Source organism: Ciconia boyciana, chromosome 1 (genome assembly GCF_034638445.1).
Source record: "Ciconia boyciana chromosome 1, ASM3463844v1, whole genome shotgun sequence".
NCBI lineage: Eukaryota > Metazoa > Chordata > Aves > Ciconiiformes > Ciconiidae > Ciconia > Ciconia boyciana.
Genome location: NC_132934.1, coordinates 47,489,446 through 47,512,698, shown reverse-complemented (window position 1 = coordinate 47,512,698; position 23,253 = coordinate 47,489,446). Strand labels below are relative to the sequence as shown.

At 33.1% G+C, this 23,253-nt stretch overlaps 1 protein-coding gene across 1 annotated transcript in view; it reads right to left on the bottom strand.

Annotated features, from left to right (window-relative positions):
* Positions 1-23,253, bottom strand: part of LRRIQ1 (leucine rich repeats and IQ motif containing 1) — a 113,423-nt gene that overhangs the window by 6,422 nt on the left and 83,748 nt on the right. The window contains exons 25-27 of the mRNA XM_072881578.1: positions 15,658-15,790; positions 14,037-14,097; positions 8,990-9,110 (exon numbers count right to left, since the gene is read on the bottom strand). Of these exons, the coding sequence (XP_072737679.1) occupies positions 8,990-9,110; positions 14,037-14,097; positions 15,658-15,790 (315 nt within the window). The remainder of the gene's footprint in view (positions 1-8,989; positions 9,111-14,036; positions 14,098-15,657; positions 15,791-23,253) is intronic.

Genomic DNA, 23,253 nt, shown 5'->3' with positions numbered 1-23,253 from the left:
CCAATTTTGACCATTTAGGATGAAATTTTACATACTGAGTATCTGCCTTTGGCCAAAGTTTTCTGAAAGGTCGGTCACTTCTAAGAAAATATGTGAAATATTTATGTTGCCCTTTGTAGAGGGGACTTGAAGTCGGCCAAGTAACAGAGCCTTGCTTTTAGGATCTGTCCAAATTTGGATCAAGTATATACAAATTGAAGTTTCTACATGATCGGAGGAGACGTTCTTGATTTTTTTGGCTATATTCCCTAAAATATCAGTCAGCATGGAAACGCACTTTACCATGACGTTACACGGAGCTAAGCAAGACTATTCCTAAGAATAATGTTGAAGATCATGCTAGGTCAGGGAACTTAAGAGCCTGCTTGTTTCATGCTCTCTGTGGCAGATGGAGCCTAGCTACAGGAACCATGGAGAAGATAAGAACCAAAGCTTCTATAGGAAGGAGACTGAGAGAAGAGGCAGGGGGCTGGAATTAAAACTTGAGAGAGAAATGAGACTGACTTGGAGTTAAGGTGAGAGAAACTAAGGCTACCTTGGCAAACAATACCCTGACATAGCTGGCACAAGAGACCAGAATGACTTGACAAATAGACTGACACTGAGAGAGAGAAAACTTGGAGAAGAAGAAAGTTGTGAATTGGCAAAGGGGAACTGAGTAAGAATAAAGAAGATGGATTAAGGGGCACTAGATAGGCCCTAACTCTCAGAACTTACATAATTAAAATAAAAGAAAATACAGGTGATGATAAGAAAGGATACAGAGAACAAGTAGATTAAGAGTCTGGACTGAAGATCTGCCTAAATAGTACATGAAATCAGGCCAAATTTTGAGGAGATGTAAACTAGGAGATGATGAATCTGAGGAATACTGTCAAGGAATAGCTGGATACAAAAGGGAATAGAGAGACAGAGGAAAAAGGTAATCAGACAGGGATCTGTGGAAACAAACACAAGACTCAATGGCGACTGTGGAAAGGAAGCCTAAGAGTGGATGGGAGAGGAAGCTTATGCTGGAATAAGAAGTTGAAGGAGCAGAAACAAGAACTGTTCATAGTAAAAGAAAGTATTAGGGAACACAAGTGTGGAAAAATCAGCAGTGAAAAAGAGACAAATTAGAAGGGAAACAAACAAAGAAAGAAAGATTGTCTTGGGGAAAAAATCTGTAGACACATCTTTGCCGTCCAATGCAACAACTCTGTAGTAGCCCAACATTCATTACTGGGTCTTTCTGTGCAATGATTTGAGACTTTTTGAAGCTACTTGACAAATATCCCACAGCAAAGGAAACATAAAATTGTTATTATTTACTTACATCATATGACAGAAATCCTTGTGGTGAGTCTACTGGTTCCAACGTTACAAGTGGGTATCTAAGTTACACATTAAGTCAATGTCTCAGAATGGATTTTCTCTTTATTTTTAACCTGGTTTCTCTCTAAAAAAAGCATGCCCCCTCCTCCTCCAAATCCCCAAACCCTCCTAAAAGACTATCAGGCTGTAAAATTAAGCACTTAAAATTTAGGAAATGCCTCTGTGTATCTGTTATACATAGTTGAATTATTTTCATAATTCAAAACACCGATTATGAATTACATGAGATAATGTATAATTTTTCTCCCTATCTTGCTAAATTTAACGAAAGCAAGTTCTAAGTGCCTTTTTAAATTTGCATTTAGGTCATTTTTTAAATATGTAACCTCAAAGTGAATTAAGCAGCATCTTGTAAATTATCATTCTGTAGTCTGTTCAAAAAGATTAGGTATGTGCTGTTCGATAGTTAACTAATACATAGAAAAATATATATGCATCTCCATAATTATTTCAAATGGTTAGGAAAGCAGAATCTTTCAGCTGTGTTTAACAAATAGAAAAAAGTTCTGATCCTGCAAAATATGTCAAATTTGCATGCATGAGTATTCTCATTATGCAAAATTATACACAAGTACTTTTGTGGTCCAGATTTTCTTCTTCTTAATCACACTCACTACTAGTCGAATTTTTAAAACACTTGCGCATGGAAATAAATGGAACTACACTGATAAGCCAGGCCTGCCTGTGTGTTTCCTTAAATTTAAAAAATTAAGTTATTAAGATTGCATACTGCAAGAACAGGGAAATACTCAGATAGTCTATCTGCAAATAGAAAAAAATACAGTAAAAATTTGAAGTTTTTTGCATTGCATATTAGATGCATGTATCATACGGAAATCTGGCTTACTGGCTTTGATTAAGCCAGGATTTCATCTCAGAAATTAACTTTTACTTTCATGATTTTATGTTCATTTTTGAGAGAACCCTTCTTCTCAAGCAGATATTAAGATAAATAGCTCTCTGCACACATAAACAGTGACAACCTGTGCTGATTTACTTCACTTCCAAACACAGGATTTATACCTATACTGGAAAGGAATTCATGGCACATACCTGATTTTTCCTAGTTTCATCATCATAAACTGTTTGTTGAATTTTTAATAAAATTTCTTGAAGCACTGCTGCACTTCTATCGTAACTCAATACATCTCCCCAGTTAAGAAAAAAAAATCAGTTAGTGAATTTAAGAAACTCTGAAAGAATGTTAGACCTACATTGTCACCAATTATCTTTATTTTGTGAATTAGTCATTCCACCATTTGACATATCCCTTGATTTTGTCACCATACTATAACTAGTTTGTCATTTGCATGGCTGTACCTGTGTATATACATCTGTAACGTTACTCCTTTGTTGACATGGCAGCTTCCAAATAGTTTACCCAGTTCACAAATGAGGAGGAGGCCCCTTCCCTTTCCTAACAGTTAAACATAATGATGCTATCATCCTTTCATCAGCAGATACATAAACATTATATAAGGATGGTATATATCATGATTATTATTTCTGCAGATAGGAAAATTGATGTATATACATTCAAAATTACATTCCTAATATCAACTAACAGGCTAGTGACAGAACTGGAAAAAAAAGCCAAAACCCTTGAATCTGCAGTCAAATACTTTCTCTCATGTGGATAAAATGTATCCTATCAGCACCATACATTTACCATACACAGAAAAGTAGGTTTTAGTATCTAAGTCTGCACATGAACAAGTTCCATTGTGCTGTGTATTGTCATATATAGGGCATCAAGTAAAGTTCAGTATACTGAAGAATGTTTAAAATATAATGAAGAGTATTGTACTAATTTATTAATTTCTAATACAGTGATTTTTCTCACTGATTATTTAAAAGAAAGCATAAATGTCAGATGAAAAATTTGGATGTGACAGAATATTAAGATTATAAGCTTTATCTACCTGCACCATAAGTTTGAAGGATATAAGCGAGCTCTTGTTTGGAAGTCATTAAAGGACTTGAAATTAATATAGAGTTGTGCCACTGCTAAATTATCCCATATGTCTGCACAGCTTTTTGCCTAGGTACCATTCTATTCTAACATGTCTAAGGGCTTCCAGACTGAGGCTATTTTGCATTCTTTCAGCCTATAACATAGATTTAATTAGTTTCTAATGGTTTTCCTCTGATCATGTAAATCTATGCTATGCACTAATGTATGGTGGATCAACAGCTTTTTTTCTGAGGCATATTTTGTATTCTGGTAAGATGTACAGAGGAATCTGCATGGAAAAAAATATTATATTGAAAGGATGTTCAAAACAGTATTCATGCTTTTCTACTAGGTATCAAAGCCTGGTAAATTTTAATTACTTCAGAACTGTAGAACTCTTTCTTATCCATTTTATGCCTTCATTTTCTCAGCACAAAAATATTAACAGTATGGAATCATGTCACTATCTTTTATTGGACAAAACTTGTCCACTAACACTCATGTGGTCATATAACCAGATGTGGCTTACAGAAGAGACAGCTTTATTCCTGAAATTGTGGCAGTGATTGTGATTTCTAAGGTAAATTGGGTTCAGCATTTTGCTGATGATAATAAGTAATTTGTACTGTAAATATCCTCTATAAATTTAGAGCATTTCTACACATTCCTAAGGAGAAAGCATAAATTTTACCATTATCTTCTAGGAAGTCTACTAAGCAGGTAAATGCCAAGAATTGAAAGGACTACTAAATAAGTACCTTCATGGTTGCTCCCATATTTCTAAGATGTTTCTTACTCAGTTTCTATAACATGGCAAGCTTCTAATTCAGACTGCATAAGCAAAAAAAAAAAAAAAAAAGAAGGAAAGGAAAAAAAAACCATCAGAAACTCCTCGGTAAAGTATGAGTAAAGGCATGAAGAGAGAGCTTAAAAATGAGATGTTTACTGCACACAGGGAGTTTACAAATCCTAAATGAAAGACAGCAGTTATGGAAGTAGAATATATAGACAATACTAATGCTAAGGAGAAAGGAGCAGGAAAGCAGGAATTTTTAGAAAAGAAAAGCTGTACCATACACCGCTTAAAAAAAAGTTGAAGACTTTCTAAGGACTCTTATTATCAAAAGAAAGGAAGGCAAAAAAAAAAGGTGGGGGTTCTGTCAAGAGGAAAAATAAGAATTGAGGGAAGATGTAAAAAGGAAAGTGAATTAAAAGTTACTGTTTGTTTTTTTTTTCTTTGAGTTTGAAGTCTTTCCAGTGTAAGAAAGGCATTATTAAACTTCATTAAATTTCACTGAATAACAGAATGGTAAAGTTTGAATTTATCTGAGAAATTAAACTGACAAATGTTTTGTAGTGGAGATGATAGTATTTATGGGCCATTTTTTGAACCATTTAGGGGTGATTAAGGAATGACAAGATTCAGGTCCAAATATTTTTTTTTTTCCTGGAAAGCAGTGTTTTACTGATATCAGATGCTTCCTGAAAGACTAGAATTCAGGGAAGAGAAGAATTAAGAATTCTGGGCAGTATTTTAAATAACAATTAGGGGCACAGCTCCCATTGCATTCCACTTTCAAATTCTGGTGCTTCTGGAAATAGCTCTCAAAAGATTGCAGTTCACAAGACAAGAAGTACAATGAAGTAAAGTTCAAGATTTGCAGAGAAAAGAAAACCACAAAATTGTGATGATAGGTAGACAATGTAAATATATAGGAGACTCATCTAAATGTCCAACACTGGTTGGCCAGAACCAGATTCAGATGATAGAATGGAGTTGACGATTGTCATAGCCTACTCACAAACTGGATATTATTATAAAAAAAATTCATGCTGTCTCCCTATGTAGAAAAAAATAATTACTTAACTTTTAATTCTCACAAACTATTTCTATGCCCATCTTGCAACTTAGTGCTGACTACACTACCAGCGTTCAGGAAAGTATTAAAAAGAAACAAACCAGCAATTCACACCAATATTTATGGAGTTAATACTGTAGGGCTGATACTCGAATATTGCATAACTCTGACTGTAAGCCACTAACTCTCATGGCTCATGTGTGTGTATTACAGAGAAATTATACATCAGGGAAAAATAACTTTTTTTTCTGTCCTTTTTTTACAAAAGCAAGGTAAGTTTATGTGAAACTGAAAGGCAGAAAATATAATCAGCAAAAGGTTATTCCAACACACCTACTTTTGCAACTTATTGGCACCAGGTATGATAGAGATTAAGATCTTAGCAATGGTCAGACAAGAATGTACGAAAAAAACCCAAACCCACCCAAAAAACCCACCTCAAGAAATAGAAAAGAAAAATTAGTTACCAGGGAGCATAAAGAAATAACTATGATTTCTGGGAGGAATATAAAGGGGTGTGTTTGAGAACATAATGTACTGGCCATCAATAGAGGCAAGGTCCTAAATTAGATAGATAACTAATTAGTCTAACTGAACAATAGCTACTCTTTCTTTAGGTTATTTATATATTTTTTTACTTCTTTTTTTTAAATACTGGGTGAATTTAATGCATAGTCAATTTTCCCTTTGAACACATAACAGGGAACCACATCAAATACTTTAAGTACACAAATGCTTTCCTTAAACTGAGATATACTATGTCCACAGCATTTCCTTTATTCCTTAATTCATTTTGTTTCGTCAAGGAACAGAATTAAGTTAGTTTAGGATTAATCTACCCCATCCAGCTTTTTCAGAAGAAAATAGTAAATCTGGGTGATAAAAACCTTAAAATTCTTTAACCAGGAATTCTAAGAACCTACCTTTGGAAAATAAGATCTACAAAAAATACATCAAAGTTGATCAGTTCCCCAAAATATTTCTGAAAATCTTGACTTAGCCTTTCTAAAAGATCCTCTGAATTAAAGGATAATAACTTTGAAGCACTGTGTGTTTTGTTTTTACAAAAACATGATCATTCATGTATAGTCATGTCACTGTAGTATATAAAATGTATTTTATTCAGTGTCATATATATTTGAGCATTTTTTGAGTAAATATATGTAAAAATCATTTATCCTGCATTTTTAGACCTCAGTTTTCAGCCTGGAGGTTCTAAACAATTTATTGATACAATTACTGAATTACAAATTATATATAAGAAACATATATGATACCCCCAACTAATATCTCTGATATATACTAACATCTCTTTCAGTTGTATGGCACAGTTTGCTGGAGACTTCCTACCAATAATTAAAAAGAATTCTAAGCAACAACCAGGATTATGGATGTTGCAAAGTGAACTTAGTAACTTTTTATTAATTAAAGTTTTGTCAAACCATTGAGGGTGAATTCTCCTGAAAAAATGCTACAAGAACTTGATTTAACAATTTATTCAAATGGCAGCACCTCTAAGGTCACAGCATCTTTTCTAAGCTTTTCGGTAATACAAGTATGGCTAACTCAAAAGGAATACACCTACTAAATCACTAAAATAGTTTCTAGGTTTCTTCATTAAATATTTCAGAAAGCAAAACCAAGGGAGACAATACAACAGGAAAGTATTTTATAATGAATACATTATAAATAAAGGCAAATTTCTAATGTTTTCAGATTAAGGATACCACAGAGCTAACGATTTATTTTCAATCATTGAAAAGCAACAAAATTCGGCAAACAGAACTAATATAATAAATGTGTTTATATACTGCATAGAAATTGTACAAAGATAATAGTAATGTCTGGTTTTATATAAAATATGCATTACAATTTAATGTCTCATCACTATTTAATTTCTCAAATCCATGATGAAAATATTTATATAGATGCACATACAGAAACGTATGTAGAAAGATGTAAGAACTGGACCTTTTTTTCCTTAGTTCCTGGACTACTGAAAGGAGAATAAATACGTAACTGTGCTGTACTAAATGTGTATTTTATGAAAATATGTATATATTACCACACTGTAAACTGTCTCTCTGTCTCTTGTACTTATGAGTCTGCCAGTTGACTGTTCTTTCCTGATCCTTTCCTAGTCGCTTCTTTTTGAAGGTATAATAAAATGACACTATTTTTCTTTACTGTTCCCAAGCTCCTAACTTAAGCAAGTTCTACGTGCCTGTCTTTGTCAAAAGAGCTTATTCTTATTCATTTTTCTGGATGGCAATATAGTGTAGATTACAATCTAGACAGCAGTTATACATTAATACGAATAGAGTATATGCATTCTGCATTCATATTGTATGACATATAATACATATACTATATATAGTATATATATACATATATAATATATACATAGAATATGTATACTATTTAACTCCATTATTCAAGATATGCATACATTCTATTCTGAATATATGAATATAATGATAATTTGGTCATTGGCATCAGTAGGTTAGACTTGTCTTCCCTAAATCAGGATCTTAGCAGTTAAGAATCTCATCTAATTTAAATGGTGGGGCTTCATCACTAGCCAATGGAGAGAAACAGGAAAATCCTGGACACAATTCATTCTTTTCTAAGATGGCAGGCAGAGAGAAAGAATCATATTCTTTCTCCATGGATGCGATTAACTTAGACTAGGATGATAAATTTTATCTAATCTAATTTTAGGAATGTAAATCAAGAGAATAAGCATGGACAAATTGTACTCTCTGTTATTTTTTGCCTGTGGTGGACTAATATAATGTAAACAAATCTTTATTCTAAAGCATTTACAAAGTATGTCAGAAAAATAGAGATATCGAATATTTTTACATGTTTTCCTTGAATTTTCATTTGTTTTTCATTGAAAGTGAAAAGTCAGTATAAATGAAAACATAATCAAAAAAGCAAATCCAGCAATTACATATAATTTATGAAATAACCTAATTTCTATTTTGACATAAAGCATTTCAAGAAACTTCACTACTTAAACAGTTTCAGGAATTTCAATAATTTTGCCAAAGTTATTTAATACTGCTTATATTTTCTGTAAAGTACATTTTTGGGGTTTGGAGTTGTGTTTATTTGGAAAAGACATTGTACACAAATGACAAAATATAGTATGTCACATTATTAGAAATATACTAACATTTTCTTCAGTTATATTACACAAAATAAAACATGAAAGTTAAAATGCTACCATTTTATGACTTTCAAGTATTATTTTTTCATTTCTCCTATATACAGATTCTTTTGTTAATTTGTATGATATGAGAGTGGTAAATATATAAGGCTTTAAAAGCATCCTCTGCCACTGAGCTATAGTAAGTTCAGTAGGATGCATATAGTACAGCATAATTGGTAATCAACATGACAGAAATCTGTGGCTTGATTAGGATATGTGTTCTGGTATTCAGTTAACAAAACACGTATTTTTCAAACCTCTTTTGAAAAAAAAAAGGAGAACATTTAAAAAACCACTCTGTTTTTGTAATTTAGAGAAAAGAAAATCTTTTAAGAACTCAATCATCAGAAGACCTAGCATACATCACAGGGAACTTCCCGTGGGTTAAAATCACTAGAGGAAAGTCTACTGATATTAATGACGCAGTTTTTAAACAGAACTGTAAAAAACACATTAAAAGGTTTTAGGTAAGAAAGAAACAGAAAGATAAGTAGCACGTGTCATTAGGGATTCCAAGCATGCTCAGTTCCACCTAGCATTTTAAAGTGATCTTTAAAACTGATATTGAAAAAAACCATAACTTACTTGAAGATCTTGCTGAGTGTCTGTGTGGCTGCTTATTTTTTTCTCTGTTTTCAGTCAAAGCACTTCCACTGGCCATGGAAACGAGGTCTAAATCCATGTCTTCTCTGCTTACAGGGCTTGCCTGGAAGCAGTGGGAGAGAATGTACACAATCATGAAACAAAATATAACATTTTCTGAATGCAGCTCACATTACCCCAAATAAACAAACAGGGTCTGTCAAACAACCTTCTTCAAAATGATACCACAATCCTTTATTGTTGCCTAGGCTGAACAAATGCACTATGTCAAAGCATTTTTGTAAATAAGAGCCGATCTTAAAATTGTGGTTTGTGATCTGAGTCAGTGCAACAACAAAAGAAAACATTTTAGTACAGTAATTTTGAAGAAAATTAATCTTGCAGACGGCTGATGAAACCTTAAACAGCTTAAGATCATTTACTGACCAATCTATAATTTAAGTTACAGTTGAATGTCAGAGATGTCATATTGCATTATTTTCTGCAATATTTATGTTTTATCCAGGACATGTATCAGTTCAATCAGTCAAGGGCCCAGTAAGTAATGTAATCTTTTAGGTTTTGCTAATTAACCATAACCATCAGACAGCATTTTAATTATACTTTAGGTAAGAGTATTATATTAATTATAAACTTCTAACATCCAGTGGAGGTACATTTTGGCATAAGGCAATGTACCTGCACATAAATACAGCAAAATAGAAATGAAAACCATACTTCATTTTAGCAATGGGTCCTTGTTTTGGGAACATGTAGGGCAAAGGTTAAAAATACTGACCTGGAAGATACCACACACTGTAAAGGGCAGATTGTTGGTTTTGCTTCACATTTTCACTATTTCTTCACATTTAGTCAACAAGAACTCCCTTTCCTTGAAATGAAAAGCTATTCAACTTCAAAACCAGCCATCTAACAATACTGTTGACTAGATACTGAGGGCCAGGAACAATGACGGGGAAAAATCAGACACTGCAGAAGAGCAATCTACAAAATCCCCAGTCTAGAGCCAGTCAGCTGGAAGTATTGAACATAAGGACATACTTAAATTTTCTAGTCTCTGGACATTCAGAAGTGGAGTCCAGGAGGCCGATTAAGTCATTCCTCTATGTGGGCTGAAAAGCCGCAAATCCTTTCAGAAGCTACGTGACTGAGTAGAGTCCATTTTTTATAAAAACAAACAAACAACAAAAAAGGAAAGACTGTGCTAGTAGTAATGTCACCAAAGTTTTGCATAATATCTTAGTAGCTAGACTAGCTAGACCAGGAATTGAGAGACTGGGTCTCAACTCCTTCCTCGGGGGGCTGCAGCCTGCAGTTCCCTTTTTCTCAGGAAAATGCCATTACTATAAAGTTGTAGCCTACTCTGGAGGAGACAATCTCCAGACTTCCTGTTCAAACCAGTTGACTGTACCAAGAGCAGCATTGCACCAATGCAGACAGGCTTTGTAGTCCAGTCTAACTTAGAGAACTCAGATGAAATGGAGACCTGTTTCATTTATTTGTCTTTACCCAGTCACTGTTTAATGTAAAATTCATTAAAAAGTTCATGCATTTTCAAACCAAGAACTCCAAAGATACAGAGATTTTACACTCTTCCTTACTGACTGTGTACCCTCTGTGTCAGCACAGAAAATTTATCCCTTGTTTTGTGATGCTTGTCTTTTATATGTTTAATGACCATGATTTTAAAGTTTTGCTTTGCACAGGTAGCAGGCTGTATTATTGCTGTTAACATCAATATTTTATTTTCTCTTCCATAGCAGTGTCAAGAAACTTTGAAAAGAGTGACAGTTTTATCCTGCCAACTCTTTATATTTGTGGCCTTAATATTTATAATCACTTTAAGCTTGTGAGTGTACCCTATGTTCAAAATCTTTAAATAGAAAGCTATTAGTCTTTCCTTAGTCGAAATAATGCAACCATTGTGATGCTCAAGAGAGATTCAAACCAACGGAATTGATCATTCTTATTTCCATCTAACCTGTTTCAACACACAGCAGAAGTTTTCTAATGTTCCGATTCCCAAAGACCCAGGAGGCCACAGTATTTTAAACAACTAACCTTTCCACGGAATTATTATCCAATCCCTAATCATAGAATCTGAGGCTTCATCATCTTGTAGACAACAATATTCAGTGTCATATGCTAGATTTTAATAGGGCTGTCTGGCTCTCTGATGTAAAATATTTGTTATTTTCTTTCAAATAAAGATAAGTGTTTTCAACCAATTACAGTCAGAGTAATATTTAAGGTTGTATTAATCACTGGAGCAAACTTAATTTCAGGTTTGTAAAGAACCTGATTGAAAGTCCTCTGAAGCTAATTAAAACCTTCCCTTTTACATTTATAGCTTAAAGCCAAAAATTTGGAAGAAATTTAAGATACGGGTATGCTTTTTCACAGAGTGCAGTATTGGACTTCCATCTGTAGTGATCACCATATTTAACTCTTCAGATTTTTTGCCCTTAGTTTTATTACAAATCTTTTTTATCCAATTAATTGGAAATTAATTTCAATGAGGAGGAATCTTTGCCTTGAATACAGTTCTACATCTGAATATTTGTCTATTCCTATGTTAAATTATCAAGATATTCTCTAACCTTCTGAGGTAAAAAGTGCTTTTAAATTCAAGTTATATCTTAATGATTTGGAGATACTGATTAATAGGGAAGTGGTTAACCATGTAGGTAACTTAAACTATATACAAAGATGAATCAGGAAGACTATCCTACCTGTCATTCAGCAAAATCATATTAATTTCAAGTGCCCAGTTTAAACTGTAAGTCAGCATGCCTTCCTAAGCACTTATGTAGTAGTAGTAGTAGTAAGCAAAATCATCAAAATGATCAAGATTAACATAATAAGGTCTTAGATTTACTGCAGGTTACTACATAGGGTTTATTCCCCAATGAGAAGGGCTAAGACTTTATTGTGAATATGCAACCATTGAAATTCCATTTTGCATCCATGAAAAAGACTGTCTTAAATTCTTGGAATTTGCACAAATATCAGTTAGAAAATTATATTAATCTAGTACTTTCAGAATACAGGCTTATGTAACACATACAAATTAGGGATCCTATTACACACCAGGAAACTTTATGATCGAGCATATGACATACGAATAAACTCCTGGAAATGCCCAGGAATGCTTTCTTCTTTTAATTCTCTCTCTCTTTTTTTAAAAAAAATGTATATTTTCTTCTTTCTTTCAGTTTACCAGAACTTTTCCTACTTTTTGGTAATGATTGCAGCTAAGTGTTAACTTCATTTTTGTCATGATTTGATAGCTTTTAACTGAGTTACTGTGCAAAAGCATTAGGAGTGTGTTCACATTTCACATTTCAACCTTTAGATGTTAAAAGAACCCTTATAAATTTTAAAACAATAATTCTCCAGCTGTCTATGTGTACAAACCACATCATTATTTCATTGCCTATATAGTACTGCTTTCTACATTACAGATACATTTTATTCCTTTTTCTATTTTTTGACCTTCTATTGCATTTTTCTCTGTATTTCGTTCATGTGGAACAGCTATGTAATTATGTGGCACAGGCTGTGACAATCCCATAACGTTGCCAGTTATGTGGGCACACCACATAATACTGTTGTGGGATTACAGCAGTATTTTGTGGACAGAACTGCTTACTGTAAATAAGATACAATCTACCTATGTGCACATATGCTTACCGATAATTACATAATGCGTAATTTAGATAACATTATTAGATTATGATTTGCTCAAATTAGAGCAATTACTGTTTTAGACTTTACCTAACAAATAACTATTAGTGCTGCTGCAACCAAAACCCATCACAATGTTCGCCTAGTTCATGATTTCAGTCACTAAATTTTAACAGCAACCTAAGAATTGGACACACGCCACAGTAGAGAAAAATCTTTGACAAAATCTCACTTAAAGAAAATAGTAATAGTAACATATAAGCCTTAAAAGCATTTTTTCAACAGTGAATTTTAGAAGAGTATATGGAAGCATTTCCAAAACATGCATATTGCATAGGTGGTGAAGCTAAGGAAGACACAGGTTAGAAAGGGCCAAGATTGCTCAGAGTACAGAATGAGGCATATGACACATCATCTAACTGGGAAATACTTTTAATGCAACATTTTACATTATGTATATGAATATAAGACACTAATTCTGTATAGTTTGTAAGTTTTTGCCCCATTTTTTTAACCCCCATGTAATTATATCAGCAAGAATATTGCTAATTTGGCAATAAAATGTAAAATGTGTAGTATAAATTGGCCTGTAGGCATCATAACACTGCTCACTATCAAAGGAACTTTTGGGTGTCTCTGACACTGAGACTTTTTATTTTGTAAATCTTCAGATTATTATATCACTCATATTCCCCCTCCTGCCAACCTACAGAACTACCCATTTCAGAAAATACAACTTTTTTTTTAAATGGTGCAAAGAAAAGAATGAATCATGAAAAGAGTAGAGGGCATTTTATGATGTAAAAAACTATAGAAAATAAATTGTAGGAATAGGTCTGATTTTCTATACTGTTTTTAATAATGTCACCTTATTTACATAGTAGTCCAACTTACTGTCTTTTAATAAATGACACTGTGGGCATATGATTTAGGTATGTGACTTACAGAATTTAAGAACATTTAAACTTGTCTGATTGACAAGAATACATGTTTTCAGTCAATAATGTAATTAGTGCTGAACCATAGTTAATTTTTTAAAAACATTTTTTAAAAGGTTGATTTAGAAGCTTTAAAAAACACACAGTAGCATTTGATGTCTTAAAAACAAAACCAGTATCAGATTATGAAACTAGAACCCTATGTACACACATGGGCTCTTGTGCTCAAACATTTTCTTCTGATCTCCATCAATGGGCGACTTGATTGCCAAATAGAGACAACATTAAAGAATTATATTAAATCAAAAAAATCTCCTGGTTGTTTTTACACCAAGCATGCATTTGAAAACACCATGAAGGCATAACTGAATTCTGCAAAATCCCACAAGGAAACAAGTTCTTACCACAAGTTGTACTCGTCTACTGTCACGTATCACAGGATCTAACTCAGGCAAAAAACGACAGCTGGGAAAAATGTGGAATAGGAATTTCAATAAATCCCATGGTACTGGGTTCACTAAAATACCTGGACAGAATCTTTTCCTGGAAACACTCCTGCTTAAGTAGAAATGATACTATTTAAAATATTTCCATGGTTAAGATGTATTGGAGTAATTAATACTAGTTGATAATGTTAAAGTATCAGAGTAATTAATATTAAAATATTTGTACTTAACATTAAAATCAAGACATTATTAACAACCAATATTGTTTACTTCTGTGATAGAATACTAATTTAAAAATATAAATGTCAATAAATGCAACCATGCATGAATTTTTGCATGTACTGACATAAATTATAGCCAAATCAGTTGTCACATTACATAGGAATAAAATTGTTTTCAGTTACATAAATGTATCAGCTGTTCTAAACAGTCTACCAGTGATGTTCCAATGGAAATAAGTGGGACTTTTCCCACATTCAAAAATGGTATCATAATCTTAAAAAATGTCAATACAAATACTAGTGCATAGCACACACCTGCAGAGGTAACATAATAACATTTTAAAAAATTCTTTTATAAATCTCCGTGTCTTCTTACTTTCAAACATCATTACATGTTCTGTTCCAGTGTTTTCATTCAAATTAAAAGTCATGACAGTTATCTTAAACAAACACTTGGAGTGTTTCACTATTATGGAACATGACTGACAGATAAACATTTTCTAAGGAATATGTGCTGCATATACTTCCTACAGTCATTGACACAATTTAGAAATGTGGAATATTTTTCCATACAAAACATAACAATATGCAGTCAATTTCATTACAAATTAAATACATTTTTAATGAAAATAAAGTTAAAATGCTTACACTAAATCCACTGCTTGCCTGCTGACACCTTGTTTGGTTTTATTAGAGCTGCTTGGCATTGTGTCTACTAATGACTTCACTAAGATATCAATGGTTTATATTGAATTTATGACCAAAATATACTTACTATGTCTTCATGTTAGTTAAGGAATGAGATTAACCTTTTCTTTAACTGTACTGATATTTTACCTGTTTAATAAGCAAAATTAAATATAGAAGGAACATGTTTACAACATTTTACTAAAGTATACTATGAAGATGTAAAAGTTGGGTTTATGTTTTGAAGACAAAATGTAAATACATACTATCTAGTTAAAAAGTGGGTTTTTTACTTCCTTAATCAAATCTAACAATATAGGTAATGTTACAGTTGATCTAATTACATAAACCCATAATATATACAAATAAAGTTATAAAATATATGATGAATAAGCACTTTTTTTAAAAAACACTGCATTGCTAGCATATAGCTATGTAGATATTTATCATAAGATTCTGCACTGTGTATCATTTCATTATCACTGTGGAAGAAGTATATGTATAAGGACTACTAAACCAGTTCTAAAGGGTACCATGTTTGGGACCCGGAAATACTGTGAACTGTCTGCTAGCTACAAAGTCATGTTTGTTTTAGAACTATTAACCTAGGTTTCACTTTACAAGATAAATTTAAAATTAAAAAAAATCTAATTTAAAGGCAATGACCTCACCACTTCATATTTCTGGAACTTGCTGCTTCATAATCCAAAAGCTGTGTATGAAGCCATTGGTATGTAAAGTCTTTTCTCCCTTGTAATTTCTCATCTAAAGTAGTATCCAGCTGAGAAAATTCTTCTTTTTTACCTGGGGAGGAAAACAGATACTCCTGGCTTTCATTATTATTTTAAAATATTTTTTTTTTAAGATTCCCCAGATCAACTTTGAGCATACTGCCTTTTACAAAAGAAAAAAGTCAATTACTTCCTTGTCTTGCAAAGAGCCCAACTAACTTGAATTTCTTCAGATATATTTAAGAAATACTTTTAAATTCATTTTGAATTTTATGGTTTATTTTATCTTTTGGGATTAAATATTGGCCTTCTGAATAAATTTATTTTTATTGGGAAAAAATATTCTCCTTTATTCTGGAATATATATGGAAACATATTATACATAAATTGCTTGTCATAGCATCAGTGAATGTTGCTTACTTTGCTATCTCTATGCTTAAAAATACACATTCATGTATATTTATAATTCTATTTATCAATCTATAAGGTAAAAAAATCAACATTATATGCAAGAGTGGACACATGGCAATCTCATTCCTCTGATCTATCTTTTACTGATATGATTTATTAAGACACTTTAATGGCACTTTCTGATATTGGATTTCAAAGCAATCTTATACATAAAAATGAAATTATTTTTCACAAATTAGTACCTACTTTTGGATCACATAAGACACACAAAGACAGAGAATAAAATAGCAACATTATGAAAAAAAGCTGTACAATTCTGGAGATCCTTCAGTTTTTGGGACCATTCTGGTGAATATCAGATCCGTTTTGAAGCATAAGGAAGAGGATGGCAGAATTGGAAGAGCCTGCAGAGGAAGTGTCATTGTTGTATGGGGACATTAATGGATTAGAATAACTTTTTATTTTCTGTCCTTATACATCAGCTTCCTAGGTTATGTCTTTTTGGCACCTTTGACTCAGGGCTTTTATGAGATATCAGAAAACTTTTTTTTTTGTACTAAAGTATTTTGTTTTTCTCTTGAATTGCATTTCAGATGACATTGAGTTATCTTCCCTCTTGCTGATTATTCTTTTTTTCCTTTCAAAGATTCTTCTTTCTCTCGGTGATAGGTAAATTCAGCAGCTACTAGAAGTTGCTTAGTAAACTGTAGGAGCATACCTGTCCTTTTGCACTTGAACCAGCATAGAATGTAGGTCACTCCACTTTGTATCAAGTCCATTTGCCCACTATGAATGATTTAACTATCAGTCATTGTAAAGGGGGGAAGGGGGGATCTTAGAACTGCCTTTGAGGTGAATGGTTTCCTCATATTTTAAGCCTTGGTTTTCATTCATGGTTTGACAACACAAACTGAAGTTACAGGCTATTCACCAACTCACCTTTGTAAGAGGTTTGCTACATTACCTGTAGCATTTTTTAAACTTTTCTTTCTGTAAAAATTGTAATTTACTTTGCATAAGCTGCAAAATGTAGTTCCTCACTTGCATTTTACCTGGCTTTACAGTGAGCTCATTGCTTTCATCTTTTAGCTCTAAGGGACTATTGTTAAAGTAGCATAGCTTCTTATTTCAGAGTCTGAAATACAAATGTCTTTTGGTTGTGCCCTCCATCTGTCTTGGTGTAGAGAATCTCTATTCAAACCAAATCCATTCCCTAGGCTGAATATGTTCAGTTGCCAAAACCATAAATAACCTATTAAAATTAGGCAAGGCCCTGGTCCAGAATATGAAGTCATATATGTCTTGCAAGTGACTCACAGACTAGAGCTTAGGCAGAAGAATTTATCCTTAGTTGATGTAAAGAGCTCTTACACACCTCCTTAGGAAGACAGAAAATGAAAAGCTTGGATGGAGAGTCACTGTATCTACCCAAATGAGGTTGTGAGGGCTGACTAAAAAGATCAAGCAGTGAACTGCTCTAACAGTTCCAAATATTAAAATAGAGAGTCCTAATTACAGAGTTCATCACCTTCCTTGACTAAAGTGGGAGCCATTTCTTATTTTCTAAGTTTATGATATTACCTTCCCCTTCCTGGGAAGGTAACATCATAAAGGTAATATCATACTTACCCCCTGGTTCAGGAGTACAGCTTTCTGACCTTTACATTTTGAAAATGTATAGGTTCCAAGTCTGCTACTACACTGGTACCCTTATAGCTCTCCAGATGAAGAAGATGCTGATTTATAACAGCAGTAAGAAACATTCTGCATGACTTTGTAAGAGCAGTCCTGGAGATTGAGCCTTCTGCTTTTCAGCATATGTTCTCCAATGAGGAATAATTCCCCAAGACATTATCTTTAGTTTTTTTCTTATCTGTATTTACAGAAAAGTTGGTCCAGTATTACCATCTTTCTCAGGAGAATTACTTCTTCCTATTAAAAGGATCAGTATTATTTATGCATTTACTAAAATGTTTTTTACCTTTTCCTCCATTAAAGGGGAAATCTATGTAGGGATTTAAAACCAGTATTAGAAGTTCATGTCTGAGTCTGTGTGTCAGTGATGGTCAAAAGAAGATGCACATATAATAAGCTATGATATAACTTACAAAAAAATGAATACTTTTAACTTGGTAAGTTATTTTTCCAAAATGATTGTTAATAATTTGCCTTAGTTGCAGTTTGAACTTTTGACTGAATTATGTTTGAAACACAACTGGTTTTATTTAATAAAATTTTATTTTATTTTTAATGTATTTTTATTTATTTTTGCATGTTAATTATTGAAACAAGAAAGTGACCAAGATAAAAGTGCACACAATAGGGTTTTATTTCTTAAAATTATATATGCTATTAAACAGAATATTCTTGTTCCATATTAGTGTTAATAGTGGCTTTTTTTCTCAAACGGGCACACACTGTTCAATAATTTGTTTAATAATGCTGCAGAAAACTGTATTCTATTTTCTCATTTAGAACATACCCATATTCTTACTTTTTAATACTACCTTCTGTCTTTTTAATTCTTATGAAAAAATACTATGTTATGAATTAAAACACAGCATTATCACTTTTCTATTCCACTTACGAACGTCATGTGTTTGAGGATCTGGTGTATCCGTATCATTAACATGCATTTGCTTGATAGCTTTCTTAAATTAGGGCTCTGGATTTTTTAAAAACCTGGACCTGATTTTGTAGAAGTACTAACACTCACAAATTCCACAGAAGTTCCAAAGAGCTGCAAGCATTCTGCATCTTTGAAATGGATCAGACCTATAATCTTTAATTGTTAAACCCAGACAACTCTTAGAATATCAAAGAAAAAAGGAATACATCAAAGAAGGCATAACTCCGTCAAAAACCAAATTAATCACAGAGGTATTTAAAGTATCATACCCTCATTAGATTATCACTTCTAAGCTTTCAATCTTTTTGACTTTTTTTTACATGACGTGCACGTTAATAGTTTAAGATTGAAATAGTCTTACATTTCGCATTAATACAGTAATTATTTTTAGGTGTTGCCAACTAATCATCCACACACATGCTGTGCACTTAGGCCAGATCCAATGCAGCTTTCAGGAGCAGCTATTGCCATTTTCCTACAGACTCTGGGCATCTAGGTAGAGAGCTTATACAGAAGAGCTTGGGTACCTGAAATGTCCTTGGAATTGAACATTACAGGAAAATAACAAATTCTTTTCTAGGTCCCCAAATCAATATGCAAACCCCTAAGAACCTGAACTTTGGGATCCAGAAAAATGTTATCTTACGTCGGTCAAATTCATTTGCCTGGCATGCTCTGAGACGGCACGACCCATGTTCAGTTTAAAATATGGATGTTACTTTAAGTTAGACTATCTCAGGATAATCCATTAAGTGAGTTAAAGTAGAAGGGCGAAGAATCTGTGCAGTACTTCTGGTGAAGTGCCCTAAGTTCTAGATAGAGTCAGTTTTCTTCTCATAGGTTTTTTTAAATTCTTCAAGACTGATGCATCTTGTGCCCTCAGCTGTAGCAGTCAGCTTTAAAAAGATTGAAACATACCCAAAGGGAATAGCTTGGCATGTGGAAGCCAGAGATTAAAATCTCGCTAGGCCAAAGGAGTACCTCAAACATATGTTTCCCACTGCCTAAGGAGTACCTCATACCCATGTGCCCCAGTGCAAGGGCAAGTGTTCTTAACAGCAAGCCAGTATACAAAAAGAAGGAAGATGGTTACACAATGTCTACATTCAGCGTGATCTTTCAGATTCTGCATTTTAGTTTTCAGATTCTATGCCAAGGAAACACCCATCTTGATTGTTGTAAATCCCAGTTAGCTACTCAACTCTTTTGTCAATTTATATGCGAGAGGATGCTGAGGAACCTGATTCAACACAGTGATTTCTTTTCCCAAATCTATTTGTTGATTATGGGAAGATAAAAAGTCTAACTTTAATATGTCACATGTTTCTTGAAACAGAGAAATGTGTGGAGAAGTCTGCACTGTATCCAACCTTTTACAGTTAAATTTTATGTTTAGAGGGTGATTTAATTCACTTCAAAACTTGCTTCAAACAGAGTACAATACAAATAAAGTCAGAGACTAAGAAAACTTAAGACCTACAATGTGAAAGAATGGCTTGGAATTTCTTCAGCATTCTAAGTTTTCCTCCCTTAATATAAAAAATATGTGACCAGAGTTAATTTTCTCAATATGTATTCTGGAAATGGTGCTCTTAATATAGGAATTAAGTAGCTGAGTTTGGGTATAAAATTCATATCTATGCTATTAATACATTGAAATTTTTCTTATCTGACAGTATTCTGGTATACATTGCTGGTCAGCAATATATATTATGAGGGCGTGTGCATATGAGTCTGTGTATGAGTGTACAAACTCTATAAAAAGATTATTCTGAATGAAAATTAAAATGATATATAGCCTGCAAGGATATTTATAATTTCTCCTATGTCTTCTATAAAGTTATGTTATAGAATCATAGAATCATTTAGGTTGGAAAAGACCTTTAACATCACCAAGTCCATTATACACATTAATAAGTAACCTTGAAATCCCAAACCTAAAATCCAACTTTTTATCTCATTTTCTCCATATATAAGTCAACAAACAAAATGGCATTATTTCTGTCACAGTCTGTATAATACACGCAGAACAGAAAGCAAGAACAACATGAGTAATCACATTGCTACCAAGGCAAGAAACTGAAGAATTTGGAAACAGAGAGGAAAATAACAATAATAAAAAACCCACAACAATCCCCCACCTCTACCCCCAAAACCATCCAGAAATTTATAGCAGAATATAAGAGAAATGAAAGGAATTTCTTCTCTTCCACAAAAAGCTTGAAACATTTGTCAGAAGTCTACTTTGTCAGAAGTCACTAAATACATCTAAGCATTACATAGCCATCACTACACGCCCAAAATACTGGTTTTGGAAAAAGAATGCTATTTAGAATGGTCTTTAGCATGCTCACAGGTATTCAGTGAATACATTTATATTAGCAATATATGTTAGATTTCCAGACAGTTGGTAGTATCATGTGGCAGTGATTGATACAGAGTTCTTTTCACTTAAAATTATAGTATCTCCAGATAACGTTTATCTACAACTCAGGTCTGGAATTTTCAGATAGTGAAACACAGACATTTCTACCTTAAAAACAAAGAAAATTGTTTGTGGCATAGCTATACTGTATGGATTAGTTAATTTTAGATGTTACTTTTTCATCTGATTAACTTTTGATTAAATCAACTTCCATCTCTAGGACTAGAATGAATGAAATAAAAATATTTATAGCAGTGTCTGAGTGAGTTCACAGCTGAGTAAAAGATGAAATAGAATTTTTTCACAAGAATACCACATCAGGTTATGACATGCAAAATTTCTTGATGCTTAAAAATGCATTACCAATTACATCACAAGGAGTTTTGAACATGGGAGTGCTGATCAACCCACAAGAGCATGTCTTTCAAAAATTACAAAAGCAATTAGTGAAAGGAAAAAAATTTCTGAGGTTTTTTTTCCAAAACTTGTGCCCTTTTTCTCTTTTTACCAGGTATTTCAGATTTTTTTCAGACTATAAACAAGGTCTACTATATTACTATTCCATCTGCAAACCTTCTTCTCTAATCTCTTAATCTGCTATTGTAATCATCTGCTTTTTACCACATGACTGTTCTTGACTTCACCCTCACACTCATTCTTCCTGCACCGAAACCAGGTATTCACGACACTCTCAGTTAAGACCATAGTCTTTATTTTGGCTATCCTTTTTCTCCCTGTTTTCATTTCTATTTTTTGCTGTCTTTTACACTGTGCTCTATTTCTGGGTGATTAACACCAGTAATAAAGCTTCGCCTACTTAGTTCATCCTCCTTCAGTGGTTACCACATTTCAGCCTGTGCCTTCTGTGTTATCTGTTTGATGTCTTATTATTAGATTATGTAAAAGCTGAACCCTTTCATTGAGATTCCTAAACCACTGAAACCGTACAAATTTCAGCTTCTGAATTCAAGGAAAACAGGTTTTTATACTTGAGCCTTCCCATACATTCTTTTCTATTTTGCTACTTGTTCCTGCCTCTGCAGAATACACCACCACTTCTATTTATCAGTAGTAATTAGTATTTATCCCTAGTTTATTGGTTATGCTCAATTTGTTCCTTTCCCCACACTGAGGCAAATCCAAGTCTTGCTTAATCTTCAATGGTGTACTTTCAAGACACCTCTTGAATTTAAAGTTATTTCTCTCTATTCATATCACAATAGTGTTAATTAAGTTCTCCCAGTATTTCCAGATTATTGAATCTCTTTCATTGCAATCCTCTGATCACACAAATATATTGCAAACTATTACTCCATATTAAATTGCTTATGTCTTTTACTCTTCTTGTGAACATGGTACATTTTCCTTTGAATTGTTTCATAAGCTTCACTTTCCTGCCACTGACTTCAAGGCAGCATTAAAACAACGTTCCTTCCAATCTATCCCACTTTCGCAACTTTTATGGGCTGTCACCACTTTCTGTACTCCTCCATTTAAGTTAAACACAATTTCTTATCTATCTTCTATAATTTCCTTCATAACAATATCAGTTTCATATCATGATATTTCCTAAGACATACAACACCTTTCTGAGTTGATCTATAAACCTAAAGAAATATTTCACCTGAGGTGCGTATAGGAAGCTGCCACACATGCAATTGCTGATTTCATTTTTTGCTAATTTATGACTGCTCTGATCTGATTCAGGCAGTGAATCTTGGGATAAGAACTTGAATTTGGGGAAAGATATAGGGATTGAATAGTGGAGGGCTAATAACAATAATAATAATAATGTAAGAACAGGTTGCTTGGGTCAATTAAAAATAAGTCATAGAGATGGGAAGAAAAAACAAAGGAACAGTAGTGCACTGGTTTAATACAGGTCCACACTCTCTAATAAATTGTATGCAATTCCCTTGTCCACCAAATAAAGAACTATTTCTTTAAAAAGATAAGCCAGAAATCAAACCAATATTCTGCCATTTGATTAAACTGGTTAATTTTGTACCATTTAAACCATTAGAGTTATGTAGACTACTGTTCAAACATTCATATCAAGGAAATATTCAGC